This window comes from Triticum dicoccoides, chromosome 6A (assembly GCF_002162155.2).
Source record: "Triticum dicoccoides isolate Atlit2015 ecotype Zavitan chromosome 6A, WEW_v2.0, whole genome shotgun sequence".
Taxonomy (NCBI): Eukaryota; Viridiplantae; Streptophyta; class Magnoliopsida; order Poales; family Poaceae; genus Triticum; species Triticum dicoccoides.
Window position 1 is genome coordinate 566516964 of NC_041390.1, and position 17854 is coordinate 566534817.

General features: G+C 50.0%; 1 protein-coding gene and 1 pseudogene across 3 annotated transcripts; both read left to right on the plus strand.

Moving 5' to 3' along the window:
• The first annotated feature begins 308 nt into the window (after window positions 1-308).
• On the plus strand, window positions 309-14583 carry LOC119317977 (galactoside 2-alpha-L-fucosyltransferase-like). 3 transcript variants are annotated; one of them, XR_005153867.1, is made up of 4 exons: window positions 309-824; window positions 9825-11316; window positions 14277-14342; window positions 14434-14583. XR_005153867.1 is itself a non-coding variant. In XM_037592483.1 (3 exons), the coding sequence occupies exons 1-2, from the start codon at window positions 530-532 to the stop codon at window positions 11312-11314; spliced, it is 1785 nt and encodes a 594-aa protein (XP_037448380.1). In that variant the 5' UTR covers window positions 309-529; the 3' UTR covers window positions 11315-11316; window positions 14277-14583. The 3 variants fall into 3 exon arrangements, 2 of the variants coding, with proteins under 2 accessions (XP_037448380.1, XP_037448381.1); XM_037592483.1 differs by having other exon boundaries at window positions 14277-14583; XM_037592484.1 differs by lacking the exons at window positions 309-824; window positions 14277-14342; window positions 14434-14583 and adding an exon at window positions 5860-6381 and having other exon boundaries at window positions 9825-11513.
• A 439-nt stretch (window positions 14584-15022) lies between these two features.
• On the plus strand, window positions 15023-16247 carry LOC119314229 (annotated as a pseudogene).
• Window positions 16248-17854: the final 1607 nt, after the last annotated feature.

Here is a 17854-nt window from a genome sequence, read left to right on the forward strand (position 1 = left end):
AGTGGTTTTCTAGTGGAAGTGAGGTCGATGGAGAGCACCAAGAGAAAGTAGTATAAAATAAGATTTAAAAATATGTTTGCAAAGGTCAGCACTAGGACTTCGAGCACTCCGCAAGAGAAAGTTACTGTATTTTTTTCCTTCCTTCCGTGACACTGCAAAAATATTTCTTGGAGCATGGCAGATATAGGCCTCTCACGTCAGACCGAGTATCGTGTGGAAAGCGTCGGCTGAATAGCAGTGCTCGGTTGCCGAACCCACTGCCACGACTACGTTCCAAGCTCCGTCTTCAGCCCATCACGTCCAAACCCACGACGAATAAGGAGCCCCTGTTCTCTCGCAAGTTGCAGCGCCCACCCGATTGCCGCGGCTTTCCACAGCTTTGACCGCTCCCGTCCCCGAGCGAGACCACAAAGCAAAGCGCAGACAAGACGCTTCTTCCAGCCGGCCCGCTCTGCACGGCGAGCACGGAGCAGAGCAAACGAGCGAGCTAGAGGTAGAGCCTTAGAGCCAGCGTGGAGGCGGGTCGGTCATGGAGAAACAACCGAGCGGCTGGCGTGGGAGCAACGGCGGCCACGAGGAGAGTCTGCCCCTGCGCGGCGGCGGCGGCCTGGAGACGGAGGCAAGGGCGCCGCACCCCCACGCCGCGGACCAGCAGGAGGCGGGGCGGGGCAGGCACCGGCGCAACTGCGCGCGCGCCGCGCTGCTGCTCTGCCTGCTCACGCTCCCGGCCTGCATCCTCGCCCTCTGGAACCTGCGGGCCGACTCCTCGTCGCAGATGCTCTTCGACGTCGACCTCCCAAAGGACGACGACGACGACGGCCAAGGTACCACTCGCGCTCCTCCACTTCGAATCCATACTCGACCGTAGAGGCTGATCGATGCTGCCCGGATGGATCATCGTAGACCTTGCACTTACTACCAGCCGCGATGGAGTAGTAGTAGACGCAGGGAATGGTTTTTCGTTTAGAAAAAGAGGCCCGGGAAATGATGGGGGAAGTTCACGGAGGGAATCGTAGGGGGGCGCAAGATACCAGACGATACACATGGCTGCAAAGCAGATTCCCGTTGTCTTAATTAGCGTTGCTTATTTTACTCGGGGCGGCCAGGTCTAAATCCTTCTGACGCTGGTCGCATCCCCTGCTAACGTAACGATAAAATACTCTCCTCTTGCTGGCCTGCTAACGATAAGCTTAATTAGACGCGAGGGCACAGCAGAGGTGATCAATCGGCTAGCCAAAGGCCAGTTAAAATCGGTTGAGTTGGGCACAGAAGATCCGAGCCATGCGCCATTTTCTTTTCTGAGCCTAGTAAAATTGAGAATTTTGGGTGGACGTCGGACGACGACGGGCTTTTTCGTGGCGGAAAAGAGAGTAAAAGACAGCACCGCGTGACCGCTCAAAGAGCCTCTAGGCATCTTCGACGTGGACTCTAAAACCAAGTATCCGGTCGTGCACGTGGGCACGGAAGGAGGCCATTCAGCCGTGTAAAAATACCACAAACGTCTTCGTCTCCCATGTCCTGTTTTGTCTCCTGGAAGTCCATAGCATGTATGTCGCTAGTCGAGGTGAGGTTCACACAGACGTGGACGTGCCGGCCTTGTGGTTGTTGCAGCCTGGCGAAAACCGTGTGGGCGATGTTAAGGACCCGAAGCTGCTGACGTTCTTCTCAGTGATCGCCTGCGCCGCCAGCCACGTGGACCAGCCCGGTCACATCTATCCAGCATCGAGCATGCACGGGACACGATGCAGGTGGCCCTTTCCTGGCACGCCGCTTCAATGCAGGTTTCAGTGACCGGTCGCGTACATTCTGAGCCGACATGAATGCGGTGAGAGGAAACGAAGGTGCAACAACGTGGTAGAGGGCGTGGGTGCGGGAGATATTTTTGGGTGGGACCGGGGTTGAGGGAGTCCTGAATTATAGGGTCCTCGGGTGTCCGGTCTATTCGATATGGGCTGCACTGATGGGTCGTGAAGACAAATCAGAAGACCACCTCCCGTGTCCGGGTAGGACTCCTATGTGTGTAGAACGGCAAATTTAGTGTCCGGGTGTAATACTTCCTTCCTCTGTGAACCGATTCTGTATAACTCTAGGCCCCTCCGGTGTGTACATAAACCGGAGGGTTTAATCCGTGGAGGGCATCAGAATAATCGTTGGCTAGATGGCTAGGGTTTAGCCATTACGATCTCGAGGTAGATCAACTCTTGTAACTCCCATACTCATCGAATAAAATCAAGCAGGCCATAGGATTTTACCTCCTTTGATAGGGCCCGAACCTGGGTAAACACCGTGTCCCTATTGTCCCTCATTACCATCGATCCTTAGACTCACAGCTTGGGCCCCTCTACCCGAGATCTGCCGGTTTTGACACCGACAGGTGTGTCGGAAGCATACCCCCAGTCTGCGTCCGGTTTACGTAATCAAGCGAGTGCGTCCGCAGACCAATGAGGTATCATGTTGGATGGCAAAGTACGTTTTGAGGGTCCCTGCTGGAGATGCCCTTAAAGCTCGAAACTCCGGCTGTCCAAACATCAAAGTTCATCTAGGGAACCATTGGAGAACAATAGACCAGACAAAACATAGTTAGGGCAACTCTAACTCTGATTAATAAATTGACATCATCAAATGTCCGTTGACATGTACGGTGAATAGGGCGTCGACCATCCAACGGTAGTTATCAAGGCTAGAAGGATTGAGAGGAAAAAAAAAAGGTGAGTGGGACACATGAGTTGTGGGGAGATGTGCAACTAATAGTGGGTGAGACGGACGTTTGGATCCTCCCTCTTTTAGTTTGGTGCTGGTTTTATTAGAAAATTCAAATGTCGAAACCACTTAACCCTCTATCCGTGAATATTTGAGGACTAGTGTTGGATGGCTAAAAATGCTCAAATCGTTCGGTGCGAACATTTGTCACGTATTTGATGATCGGGTTGGAGTTGCCCTTACAAAGCATATTCCCCTTGCCTCTTGCTCATTATTTTACTTGGAGCAGCCATGTCTAAATCCCAATATGAAGTTGGTCGCACGACTGCGTTTCCTCTAGCCTCTATGGCTTGCCGGTGTCCTGAGGGCCTCGGCCACGGCGGTCTGAATCAACGTCTCCTCTAAGTCCTGGCTCATTGGTGTCGGTGTGTCCCCTGCATAAAGCCCCTTCGCCTCCTCAATCCCGGCCACCTCATTGCCTCGCCCCTCATCAAGTCCAAGGTTCACGTCCGACGTAGCTCCCTTTCTGGTGGTGGTGGGTTTTCAACCAAAGTTTAACTTCCAACTCCCAGTTTCTGGCCCGGTGGCTTTAGATTGCTCACCCACATGCCATAGAGAAATCCATGCTCGTCTTGCCGGTTTTGGCAGCATCATCATCAGCGAGTGTTGTCCCCTCTTTGAAGGCATTGTCATGGCCTCTCTCTGCATCCCTCTTCGGGAACGAGGGAAAGCCCTACACGGGGTCTGATTCTTCGGATCGGACAACGCTGGCGTCGCGGCGTCCTTCTTCTTTTTGAAGGCACCGTCTTGCGTGCTTGTGACGCCCCCGGTGTTGGACTTGTGGTTGTTTGACTTAACGTTGGTTTGGACTGCCTCTCTAGTTAGGGGATTTAGCTATGGTTTTTGCTTGTTTGGGCGAAGCACCCTTTGTCTCTCTCCTTTGGGCACCGGTTTCACAACAACTTGCATTTGTGCATGTGTTTTACCCTCGCTTATACTCATTCTCTTTTTTTCTATCAATAAGAAGATATGCAAAGCTTTGTGTATTAGAATATTTTTTTTATATATTCCTTTGGAGGTAATTAACGATAAACCTCACTTGCACATGCGATCAACTAGCCAAAGGCCAATCAAACCCGGTTGAGTTGCACACAGAAGATCCGATCAGTAATTGCCGGCCATGCCGCTCTTTCTTTTCCGAGCATTCGTCAGCGAACACAGCCCATGCCACTGCTGAATACCCGCATTGGGTGGGCTAGAATGAAGCTTCTGGCTGGACGCCGGGCCAAACAGAAAACGACGGGCGTCCGGACAACGCCGCTGTGACGGCCGCTCAGGGTCAAAACTTGACAAAGCCGGGCGTCTGAACACCGGAGACAGAGCATCTCCGATAGAAGACGTAAAACAGAAGATGTAAAAATTTACATATTTAAAAAATATTTTTTTACCTTTAAAAAACTTCCAACTCCAACCAATGATGCAAAACGGAGATGTACAAGTGCAACTTCATTAGGTGATGTAAACTGGAGATGCAAAAATTAAAACTTCAAATACTACTTCATTTCAAATTCAAACATAGTTCGTTCAACTAGTAGTACTTCATTTCAAACATAGTTAAACATAGTCCTACTTAAAACATAATTCTAATTTGAAAGACTACTTACTAGTTCAGACCACTACATCCATCAAACTACTACTCCAACGACTACTACTAGTTCACACAACAACTACTCGAAGATGAAAGTACTTAGCGATGAGCTCTTGAACTGCTCCCAGAAATCGTCATTGTCCGGGTCGTCGCACCCCTCGTCCTCCTCCTCCGAGTCAGCCCAGTCCGACGAGTCAGACTCGACGGGGATCACCGTCGAGGGGCCGACCTCCTCGTCGTCGTCCTCCTTCTTCTGCTCGGCCTGCACATACTCCGGATGCTCCTGCGCGAACCTCGCCATTGCCGCCTCCTCGCTATCGTCGAGACCAACGACAATGGCCGACCTCTTCTTCTTGTCGTTCTTCTTCGGTATCTCATCTAGCCGGATGCCCTCCGGTATGAGGAACTCCGCATCCGCCTAGGTCTTGATCTCCGGGAAGTTGAGGCCTGTCTTTGGCCTCCTGGCACACCACACCGCCACGTCGTAGGCACGCGCGGCCTTGTCGGAGGCGGGGTAGGTGCCGAGCCAGAAGCGGCGGCCGACGTCGTTAAACTCGACGCCAAAGTAGCCCGTCTTGCTCTTCGGGAGCTTCTTCGGCGGCATGGCGTGCGGCGAGGTCGAATCGGGCAGCGACGACGTGCGGTAGGCGGGTGGAAGTGGGGTGTGGTGGGCGGGGGCGGCGGAAACACGGTGTGGGGAGCGCGCGTGGGAAGCGTCGGTGGGGCTTGGCGGGGGCGGTTGAGCGACGACATGGTGAATCAGGCAGCAACGAGGTCGGACGACGACACGGTCGAATCGGGCAGCGACGAGGTTGGACGGTGTCAGGAGCGGCGGAAACACGGTGTGTGGCGGCGGCCGAAGGTGGGGTGGGGCGGCGACGGACTGGGGCCGGCGGAGGAGCGGTGGGGGAGGGGGCGAATCACGCGGCGTCAGAGCCGAATCAATGGCGGGAGAAGAGGAGAAAAAAACGCCAATTCGCGGCGCCCGGCGGCGGCCGATAGTGGAGGATGGTCGAAACCGGCAGCGGGGCGACGACGGGGCCGGATCTGGCACGGGGCGGCTGCGACGTGCGTGATGGGTGGGCGGGAGGAAGAAGGGAGAGAAGTGAAAGGAAACGACGGTTGACGGTTGGTGCGCGGCTTGCAAAGATACATCTCCTGTAGGTTGTAGGTGGTGATGTATATTTGCACCGTGGAGTGTTGTATTTTATATCTTCAGGGACTGAGAGGGAATTTTTTCTACATCTACATGAGAAGTGTTTTTGGAGCTGAAGATGAAAAATTAGGTATTTCTACGCCTTCTATTGCGGATGCTCTTACGATTCACAGAGCAGTTCGCTGCTTTACTGTCCCGGGTGGTCTGCGCTGTTCTTTCTTGATTTAGATAAGAAGAGTTGAGATCCCATTTTCGGCCTGTGGTGGGGGGGCACTCTGCCCGACGGATCTCGCGGACAAGCGCAGCGCGGTGCCGGTGCCGGTGCCAGCTACGGAAAAATAACGTGGGGAGTGCGGTGCAGGCAAAGCCGGGCAAGGGGACAGAACAGAAAAGGAACGAGAGACATTCAGACACTCTCCAAGCGCTGGCTGGCCTCACCCTCAGTCACTGGTCACTGCCCAGTAGCCAGCTGCTCCTGCAACCTGCTGCGCTCCCACGCGGACGAAGCGACGGCCGGACACGGACCGGCTCGGCCTCCCTGTCCCCGAAATTAAAGCGGAGCACGGCCATGGGAGCACCGGCTCGCCGCTAGCCCATGCGGGCGGTTGGGGCTGGCCGCGGACAGCCGCTGGCTCTGCTAGCTAGCTCGTGGCCATGGGGAGGAGCGGCGAGGGGCCGGCGCTGCCGCGGCGGCAGCGGGCGGGGCCGGGGGCGGGGGCGAAGGGGAAGCCGCCGCGCGGTGGCGCCGCGCAGCGGTTCGCGCTGTCGGTGTGCTTCCTGCTGATCCCGGCCGTGCTGCTCCTGCAGCGGCGGCAGGCCGGGCCGGCGCCGGAGTGGCTCTTCCGGGGGGATCTCTTCCTGCCGGAGGTGAGCCGAGGTACGTGTTCGGTTCCCGCATCTCTACCCCCTTGCGCGCGCGCGTGTTCGTCTCGTGGCCTTTCGTTTCGGGGCGAGATTAGTCTACTCTCTACTGTCTCTGTCTGTAGGCTGTAGGCTGTAGAAATGTAGTAGACGGTAGAACCACCCTCCTACATGTCGGTACCACTTGCGTGCATCAAGCAAGCAAAAATCCAGCCCCAACTTCACTGCAAGGATAGCGGCCCCACCTGTCAGTAACTTTCGTCTACCCGTGTGAACTCCCAAGGCTCCAAGGGACGAGAGCTGTTTAAGTATGAGTGTTTTATGTTTTTTTAGAAAAGGAGGATGACCCCGGCCTATCTGGGCGATGCATACGACCATTTTATTAATTATTCTCACAAGACCTTACAAAGTACTATAATAGTAAGACTAAAGCCGCCGTCTAAGCCACTCTATCCAGTTGATGAAGGGGCGCAGATAGCCTGGGCCTAATACCAAACAGCCATCGCAGCCAAACCTAACATCTAAGACCTGAGATCCCATTCAGGACGCCTGTCGGGCATGGGTCTCACCGGTCCGGCGTGCACTCAGAGGCCGCCGCCACCAACTTCCACCGCTCCATCTTCAGAACTGTACTAATGCATCAACCTTGCTCGGTCCAGCTATCGTCGACGCCACCACGGCGCCCAACGGCACCTCCTCCCTGCGCGCAATCAGCTGAGCACGTCGCAGTCGCCACTGATACACCTCAACACCATGCTGCCAAGTACCACCAGCCGACACAACTTGAAGTCTTTGGAAGATCTGTCGTGTGTAGCACTTGCCGATCAGGCATGACAAAGCGTAGCACCTGTCGGTCAGACATGACTTGACATCTCCACCGGAGCTCCGTGCAAGATGAAGCCGCTCCACCTCCAGCCTCTCTGAACGGGACGGAAGCACCCCAGGAAGACACGGCGAAGAGTTGGGCACCACAATCACCACGAGAGCCGGACAGTCGACCGCCATGGTGAAGCGACACCACTAAAGAGAACCGCCGCCATCAGGAACGCCAAGAACGCGCTGTAGCTGTCCCACCTCCCCGCGGACCCAAAGCGGCGCCTCCAAGAAGGTGACGGAGCCGGGCACCGCCGCCGCCCAACCAAAGTTGTAGGTTTTCACCCGGGTGCAGGGAAAGGATGAGGGGGAGGGAGCTGGATCTCGAAGCCGCCTTCAAGAAGGAAACAACGCCTGGGGCGCCGCCGGCGTCCGCAGCCGGCCAAGAAATTACTCCGATCCAGAGATCCCACCCCACATCCGCGTAGTCCGCCAACGAATCCGGCCGGATTGATGAGGAGGAAGCAACAGGGGGCGCCGTCTTCAAATTTGGCGTAGGAGAGCAGCAGGGGATCCCTCCACGTGGCACCCGCATCCACCGCCCGCACGGCCGAGAAGACGCGGTCCACAACTCCGGCAAGCACCGCCCGCGGCCCGAACGACGCCGCCGCCTCAACCTGGCAGTCGGGTCGGGTTTGACCGGGTGAAGGTGGTGACCCGACCCAATAGGGCACCCATCGGGTCTAACATTTTAATTCATTCTTTAATTTTAACAGACTGCTTGCATGCCTGGAGTTTGGCTGTCGTTGCCTTTCTTTTGTACCGATGCCCTTCCGCCTCCTTTTATAGCTAAGCTAGGCCTACCCTGCGCTCCCGCAAGCGAGGTGGTACTAAAAGATCCTAAAAGAGCACCTCCCATTCGTTGCCACGCACGCACAACACATCAGTCGTGCATGACCTTCAGCCACTGGAGGCCCAATAGGCCGAACTAGTACTCCTTTTATTAGGCTGAACTAGTAACTCTGAGATGGGCCTTACCACAAACATGCATGCATACTCCATCGCTAGTGCAGCGTTCACTAAAAAATGCAACTGCCAGCGTTGGGTTGTTCTAACTAAATTAATTAGCACATCTTCAGCAAAACGTCTACACATCATATAAAATTAAATAAATATTTTAATCAATACTATTAATCGGGTGACCCACGGGTAGAACCTTGTGCCAGTGCCCTACCCATGACTAATCGGGTTACCCATCGGGCTTACCCATGGGTTAATATGATGACCCATACCCTACCCATTAGGGTCGGGTGCCCATGGGCGCGGCCGCCCATGGGTGAGATTGCCGGGTTGACCGCCACCTCAAACCCTAGGCCCGGGCCGGACGGATCTGGCGGATCCAATCCATGCGCCTGCCCAAGCGTGAGAAGCTCCCCGCCGCCACCTTCCTTGGCTGCGCCCAGGGCCTGCCCGGCGCTAGCCTCTGGCAGCGGCGAGGAAAGGAGGAACGTGGTAACGACGAGGAGCGGCGGCGCGAGATCGCCCCCGTGTCGCCCAAGCGGGGCGACTCGGGGGTACGGGCGTGAAATCTTGGTGTGGGTAAAACTTGTACTGTATTACTCAACCCATCATAGTATTACAATCAGCTAAACTGAGTTTGTCCAATTATCGCCGAAAATAGGGCTATCTATTTAGAGTATCAATGATACATGGTACAACATTCTCAGGGTTAGTTGGGGTTGTTCTAGCATGTCTTTGTAACAGCCGTTTGGTTGGATGTTTATCTGTCTGCCTACCTTTGGTTATATCTGGGAGCTCTGAACTCTGTTGCTTCGTTTCATTAATGAAAATGGAGCCGAGGGAAACTCCTTTATTTCGATTTTTTAATATATGATAGAATAAAGCATGGGCGAATTATCCGCAGTGAAGCTGCAATTGTGGGTTCACCAAAAAAGAAGTACAGTTGTGGTAGGTGATTTTTTTGCGGGTAAATTGTGGTAGATGTTGGGCATGAATGATATACTTTCTCGCGAAAAGAAGGAAAGGTGATACGTGTACCGATTGTTCTTGCTGGACCTCTCTATAGTTAGCTTGTGTGTTAATGGTGCTAAGCTGCTAGCTACTTTTGTTTGCATCAATGATGAATGCCACTAGAGAGTATCTTTTCATGCCACGCCGCTTTCTCAAGGAGATGACGAACAATAAAGTAAGATGAGGAATATGGTGCGGTTCAAGTTCTCGATACATAGCTAATCAAACATTCACAAAAATATCCGTGGTCCTCACCTTGAGAAATAATTTGAGTTAGTTTTCGTCATAACAATCGGTGGGTACGATAGAATCATGTACATGAATGTTGGAAGGGACATATGGAACCAATAAAGAATAGTAGCTTGCCTTAGTATAGTGTTATTTCCGTTGAATTATAGGTGCTCCCTAATGTCAGTTTCCATGTCCCAATCCTTTGTAGGGTTTTTAAGTAACTCAAGTGATTGTTTCCGCTATGAGAATAATGACAACAATGTGATTCAACTTATATTTACCATTACTTTTTTTTAACTACAATATGCAGCAACCAACCAATACTATTATTCTGGTCCTTGTATTGTTTTCTTGCGCTGACTTAAAACATCTTATCTTTTTCAGATATAAGAGATGATATGCCTGATGATTTATCTCCATCGGCACAAATTGATTATGACAGACTTCTGGGTGGCCTTCTGATCGAGGGATTTGATGAAAGATCGTGTCGCAGCAGGTACCAGTTTGCACGTTATCACAGGAATGCAGCAAGAGTACTTTCTCCATACCTCATAGAAAGATTAAGGAGACAAGAAGCACTGCAGAAGAAGTGTGGTCCAGGCACCAAAACATACAACAATGCTGTAAAACAGCTCAGGTCCACTCAGAGCATCAACGGCACATCGGATTGCAACTATCTCTTCCTGATAATCCATGCCGGGATGGGTAACCGGATGCTTGAGATCACTTCAGCGTTTCTTTACGCACTTTTGACAGGCAGGGTTTTGCTCGTGGACCGTTATAAGCAGATTGCCAACACTTTCTGTGAGCCTTTTCCTGGAACTTCATGGTTGATTCCTTCAGATTTCCCTCTGAGCTATAATGAGTTCACCAAGCATAGTCCAGAGAGCTATGGTAACATGTTCCAGGAAAATGTTATCCGTGGCAACACATATCGGTCTCTAGCCAGTGCTAGGCCTCCCTATGTGTACCTCCATCTTGATGGTGACTACGCTTTCCACGACAAGCTTTTCTATTGCGAAGACGATCAACAGTTCCTGCAAGGTGTGCCGTGGCTGATCATGCGGACCGACATGTACTTTGTGCCGTCACTGTTTCTTATCCCAAGTTTCCAAGATGAACTGAGCAAGCTGTTTCCTGAGAAGGACACCGTTTTCCATCACTTGGGCCGGTATCTTCTTCATCCAACAAATGATATCTGGTATTCGGCGACAACGTACTACAGGGCCTACCTTGCTAAAGCTGATAAAGTAGTGGGGATTCAGATCAGAATATTTGAAAAGAAGGGCATCTTGCAAAGAAATGGGCCATTTCCACACGTTTTAGAACAGATCCTTTCTTGTGCTCAAGGTGAAAAGCTGCTGCCAGAAATCGGTGTGACCGATGAAGCTGCCGCTCGGAATAACCGGACAATCGCCGTTCTCGCGACCTCTTTGAGCTCTTGGTACAGTGATCAGATCAGGGAAAGGTACAGCGAGCACCACACCGTCGACGGCACCACGGTGAAAGTTTACCAGCCGAGCCACGAGGAGTACCAGAAGAAGAAGAACAGGAAGCACAACATGAAGGCGCTGGCGGAGATCTACCTGCTGAGCATGAGCGATGTGCTCATCACCAGCGGCTTCTCCACCTTCGGCTACGTCGCGCAGGGCCTCGCCGGCCTCACGCCGTGGATCATGTACAGGCCCGAGAACCACGTCGTGCCGGAGCCGCCGTGCGGCCGTGCCATGTCCATCGAGCCGTGCTTCCACCAGGCCCCCTACTTCGACTGCAAGGCCAAGAGGGACGCCGACCTGGGCAAGGTGGTGCCGTACGTGAGGCACTGCGAGGACGTCAGCTGGGGCCTCAAGATTGTAAATGAAACTCGGTTGTAGCTGTAAGTTTTCTTTTCTTTTCTTCACACGGTAACACAATTGTTTGCTAAAAAAATAGGGTAGGCTTCTTTTTAATTTACAGGAAAATATGTTTCACGAATGTATTTCTTTTTTCCTCTCATGCATTTGATCAGAATTGTAGATGGTTGATAAACAGATTCATTAATAGAAAATACTATGATTACCATGTTTTCTGTCATTCTTACTTAAGGGGGGGCATTGTTTTGCACATGTTGGTGTTAGTTGAGTTTCTGAGCAACGTTCAAATTTCGGTTTCTGCTCAGATTTCGCCGCCGCTGGAGTAAATTGCAGAAAACCACCACTTTGAAAGTTAGGCTAGCAGAAACACTTTAGCTATATGTCAGTCACCTGAAAATTCCTTTTGGGTCAGTCGATTTTGTGGCCGTCTGATTCTGCTTTGAGATGTGTGCTGTTTTTTTTCCTGTGTCCTTTTGGTGGTGAGTTGGGCTGTGTGGTATCGATTGACCCCTATTTTGGGTCAGTCAAATTGCTTCTTGGGCTCGTTTTTGCTCTTCTAGTTTGTGTTTCTATTTTCCTTTTTTCTTTTCTTTATTGGCTTTTTTTTGTTTTGTGTGTGTTTTGGCTGAGTGCAATTATATACATACAAATACAATATAATATGTGCCAATAGTTCATAATTATTTGATTATTTTTGCATAGCACGATAAAGTGCAATTTCGGTGCAAAGTTGTGCGCAAGTTTTTTTTGAATTTTCTTTCTTCTCAAAGGAAATATCAAAGCTACTAATTCATTCTTTAAAAAAATCATTATTTTGATATTGTTTTAGTCTTTACTTCATTTTCATTCTACTTTAATGTTAATACCAATGCCACTACTCATTTGTTCTTAGATTTTTTTTTCAAAAGTTCCACTTTTATATGCTTATTCTTGCATATTTTTAAAAAGCGCAATTTTTATGTATATTGTGTGCAAATTTTATGAGTGTTTGTTTTATTTTTTTCCCATTTTCTTTGTTGTTAAATGGTAATACCAATGCCACTAATTCATTCTTTCTTACAAATTTAATTCTTTATTTTGTGGGTATTTTTTTGTTTTATGTTTCTATGTGTTTTTCTTCTTCTTTTTTCTTTCCTTTATTGGCTATTTTTTGTGGGTTTTTGGCTGAGTGTAATTATATACATACAAATACTATATATATGTGCCAAAATTTCATGATTATATCATTATTCTAGCTTATTTTCTAAAAACGCATTTTTATGTATATTTCATGCAAATTTTATCGGTGTTTGTTTTCGATTCTTTTTCCCTTTTTCTTTGTTCTTAGATGATAATACCAATGCCACTAATTCGTTCTTCCTTAGGAAATTTTATTCTTTCTTTTGTGGGTATTTTCGTTTCATTTTTCTATTTCTGTTTTCCGTTTCTGTGCGTTTTTCTTTTTCCTTTCCTTTATTGGTTATTTTTTGTTTTTTGTGGGTTTTTGGCTGAGTGTAATTATATACATACAAATACTATATAATACGAGCCAAAATTTCATGATTATATGATTATTTTTGCATACTATGATAAGTGCAATTTCGGTGCAAAGTTGTGCGCAATTTTTTTTAAAATTCTTTCTTCTTAAAGGAAATACAATATTTCAGTTACATTATGTGTGAATTATAGTACAATGCGAAAAATGCACTATTATATGCTTATTCTTTGCATATTTCAAAAAGTGCATTTTCAGTGCAATTTGTGTGCAAGTTTGGAAGTTTTTTTCTTTTTCATTTTCTTTCTTCTTAAAGTGTTCCAATCTTTTCTAGAAAATTTCATCATTTGATTTTGTTTTAGGTTTTTTTTTTCTGAAAGGGTAATACCAATGCCATGAAAGCATTCTTCCATTGAAAACTTCATTTTTCTAGTTTTTATTTCATTTTTCATTTTCGTTTTCTTTTCTTTTGTAAGGTAATACCGATATCACTAATCCATTACTTTTTAGAAAACACTTTTTTTGTCAAAATCTCACTATATTATGCTGTGTTTCGCATAGTAATAATACATCTTCAATATATATGTATGTATAAATATAAATATGTGTGAGAGTGTTATTCATCGGTGAGATTGCACATGTATGAAAATAAATAAATAAATAAATAAATATATATATATAGCCAATAATCATTGCATGCAAATATGTGTGAGAGTGTTTTCGCAAAAAGAAAGTGTGAGAGTGTTATTCATTGGTCATCTGCAAACGCTTGGCCGATACTATAGCAGCCCGTAATTAGGCTGGCTTGGTAGTATACTGGACTGGAGCAGCCCATGGTCCAGTTGTAGGCTTGTTCAGACGCTGCATGATATTGTGCGGACTCTGCGTAATTGATTGAAACAGAGTTTGGGGTCAATCCACTTACCCAAAATTCATTTCCAGTCGATTGATCAGTAGCCAGTCCCTAGCGAAAAACACAACACTATGCTTCACACACCTTGTGTAACTTTTTTGCAAAAACCATCGATAGGTGGACCTGACTTTATTAAGTGAGTTTATGATAGATGGGTCCTGTTTTTTGTCTGTGGGCGTAGCCAGCCATCCCGACCGTTGTCGTTCGGTTGACCTGGCCAAAAGACCGAATCGTTACTCCTCTCTCCACCTCTTCTCCACTCTGTCTCACTTGCGCTCTCTCGCTCTGTGTGCTCTCTCTCTCTCTCGCTTTATTTGTGCTCGTCGCCGCCATGCCGCGCCATGATGTCCTGGAGTGATAGCGACAGCACAACACTGTTGAGTACGTCAGCTCAGCTTCCAACGACGGCACCATGAAGGTAAGTTCTTAGAGTTAGAGTTAGGGTTAGTGCTTGGGATTTGGGGATTTCTCGAAGGAGCTTGTTCTCAAATTCTGGATCAAATCTTTGGCTTTCCTTTGCATGCGCAAATCCCTGCTACCAACGAGGACTCCGATTTCGAGGGCCCTAAAATGTAGTTGTTTGTTTTATGTCACAGGCACGGGAAGGCAGCAGAGAGGCGTGTTACTTTCGAAGGAATTCTCACTGGCAGGAGGTTTCTTTGGTCTGTAACGTACTTACGTTGATGTTACCCTTGCCGTTGTCGGCTTTATTTATTTAAAGCCTGGTGCTCCTTGTGTCTGTTTTTTTTTCAGGCACCCATCGATTTGAGATGACAAATCCCACGAAACGACGTCTTGGCTAGAATTTTTGGTGCAAGGATCAATTATTGATCAACTTGTCACATGCAAGAAATTCTTATTTTCATCAATTTTTGAATAAATTAGTTGATACTTGAGAAATAATTGGCAACTATATTCGGGGAAAAAAATAACCCAACGACGGCAACAACAATTTTGCTGATCCACGCAAGAGAAGCTGGACATTGCCCTCCGTCACCAATAAAAGAAGTGCATCCATCCCTTACATGCGGCACACGATACACTATCAAAACCTATCGGAGCCGGTTGATGCCACCCGACACCCACAATAGCGGAGGAAATGGGCATGGAATGTCAACCGTGCGAGCTGTCACTATGTTCGCCATGCATGTTCCCTCTTGACTTAAACACCACAGCCTAGCATGCATGTTCAAAAGATCACGCACAGGCACAATCCCATGCATGCAGGCAGGCATAATGTTCATCCCATGAGCTTGTTCTCCTCAGCTTGCATCAATCAAGCTAGCTATAAATAGAGCCGCACAACACCAAGTTTGCTTCACCCATCCGTCTTCATCCTCTCTCTAGCTAGCTGGAGAGTTCATAGCAACCATGGCTGCTGTTAAGCTTGCTGCCTTGGTTCTGGTAGCATTGCTGGGTTGTGTGGCACACACATGCCAAGCGAGCTACGGGTATCCCAACCCATTGCCGCCCACCCCAAGCCCAGCACCTCCCGCGGCACCCGCACCAGCAGCACTCACCGTGGGCTACTACCACAAGACGTGCCATAACGCGGAGAAGATCGTGAGGGAGGTCGTGGAGGATGCTCAAAAGGCCGACCCTGGCATCGGCGCCGCGCTCATCCGCCTCTTCTTCCACGACTGTTTCGTCAGGGTACGTCTTACGAGGTGATCGACGCGGCCAAGGAGAAGCTTGAGAAGGAGTGCGAGGGGGTCGTCTCGTGCGCCGACATCGTGGCCTTCGCCGGGCGCGACGCCACCGTCTTGCTAATAAGCGGGAAAAAGAAGTTCAGCTTCCTCGACTTCCTATGGGGTGGCTGGAAGTCCGGCTTCGACATGCCGGCCGGCCGCTACGACGGGAACGTGTCCCTCGCCGGCGAGACCCTCCCCAACCTGCCCCCTCCCTTCGCCAACGTCAGCGTCCTGGAGGACATGTTCAGGGTCAAGGGGCTCAGCCTCGAGGACATGGTCACCCTCTCCGGCGCGCACACGGTGGGGATCTCCCACTGCTCGTCCTTCCGTGACCGCCTCCCCCCGAACCCCTCGTCGATGGACCCTACCTTGGCCGCATCCCTGCAGGGGCAGTGCAGCCGCGGCGGCGACCCCACCGTGGTTCAGGACCTCGAGACTCCCGATGACCTCGACAACCAATACTATGACAACGTGCAGAAACGCAACGTGCTGTTCAAGTCAGACGCCGCGCTCATGTCATCTGAGACGACATCGAGATTGGTGGACGGCCACGCCAAGGACCGGCAGGAGTGGTTGAAGCAATTCAAGGCGGCTATGGTGAAAATGGGCAGCATCGAGGTGAAGACCGAGGCCAACGGGCAGATCAGAAAGCACTGCCGGTTTGTGAATTAACCAGCTCACGAACGGCTGATCAGGATATGGCGTGCCTTATCTTGAGTTATTGACTCCTCACAACGGAGAGTAATCAGAATAAGCTCGTGCTTTTGTGTGTGCTAGCTAAGTTACCGGTGCTGTTTCTTTTTTCCTACGAGAATGTATTTTATTGGTTCATTCTTTGTTTTAAATCTGTATTGAATCTTTTCTGTGTACTTTATTATGGAGAGATGATATTGTCAAGGTATGTTCAGTTTGCTAAAATGGGAATTTCAGCACTGCGGTGCAGGGAGCTGAATCTAAGAACATCCCCAACATGCGCCGAACGCGGCGCGCGCAAAAAACAGCTTTAGCGCGTGCCCATTATCTGGTTTGGCGCGGCGCGCAACGACCGCTCCAGCAGCCGCGCTGCTCCAGCAGCGCGCAAAAAATGCAGCGCGCACGCTCATTCTACAAACTAGAAATGTAAGCATTGGAAGCATAAAAACTAGATAGGTTGCATAGATTTTAAACGATACAAAGGTATTTTACATCGGAAACATAAATTGCATAATAATAAAAACGACAAACGATAAAAAAAATGAGATAGATTGCATAAAAAAACTACTCTAAGTCGCTATTATCATCACCATTATCATCCTCGGCGGTGTCGTCCGAGGTATCTAGCCAGATGTCCAGCCACCGATCATCGTCCGGCGTGAAGAACGACTGCCCACCTGCTGCAACGAGATCGGACTGCGCATTCGCCAACGCCTTCCGCCGACGCCTGTCCAACCGCTCCCCGCGGCGCCTTCGCGTGTCCTCCTTGCGGCGCCTTGCCCAGTAGACCTGCTCGTAGGCAACGTCCTCCGGGTGGTGATGAAGCTATGTATCTAGGATAGAGGCATGGAACTGTCCTAAGTACCCTACCCAAGGACATCCCTAGAAGAAGTCACCTTTCAATCAACTTGGAGGTATTCCACTCGACAGATTCAAGACACTCGACCACGGAGCAATCACTCGACCGCCAGGAGATCTAAAGTCACCCTGCACACAAACGATTGATCATTAAGTAGCTTTTATGGTCATCATAGCACTTTATTAGGGGCTTTACCAGTAACCCCCAACCTTAATGTACTTTAAACCTTACATTACTGAGGGCTGGAGGGGCCTGCCGAACTCTATATAAGCCACCCCCTTCTCAGTATCAAGGGTTGGCACCCCTGTTATTCATACACACATAATTCAGTCGACCGCCTCCGGGCACCGAGACGTAGGGCTGTTACTTCCTTCGAGAAGGGCCTGAACTCGTAATCCTCGTGTGCTTACAACTCCTCCATAGCTAAGATTTAGCCTCTCCATACATACCCCCCTACATCACTGTCAGAGTTAGAACCACGACAGTTGGCGCCCACCATGGGGCTAGGAGTCTTAGCGCCTAGTTTGAGAAGTTGCGATTTTTTCCGATCTCCTTGATCATGGTTTCGGGCGGAGCTTTGGTGGAGGGCCGCGAGATCCGTCTCGGCGCGCTCACGTTCATCGCCGACGACTCCACTTGGCTTCAGGAGGCTCCACTCGACGTCGACACGCTCCCCGTCTGCGGGGCGACGCACTTTCGCACATGCGTCCGTGGTGTCCTCCTGCGGCAGCCGTCGACCCAGTATCGGTCGGCTCCCGTGGCATCTCCCCGCCCTGTTTCTCGTCGGTGCAAGCGCTCCGGTCGGTCGAGGCTTCAGAGGTGGGTGAGGCATGTGGTGGCCCGCCAGTCGGCCACCCCACATGTCGCGGCAATCGAGCCCGACGAATCCCTCTACGGCCTGTTCGACTGGCTCCGCAGAGACTGCATCCGA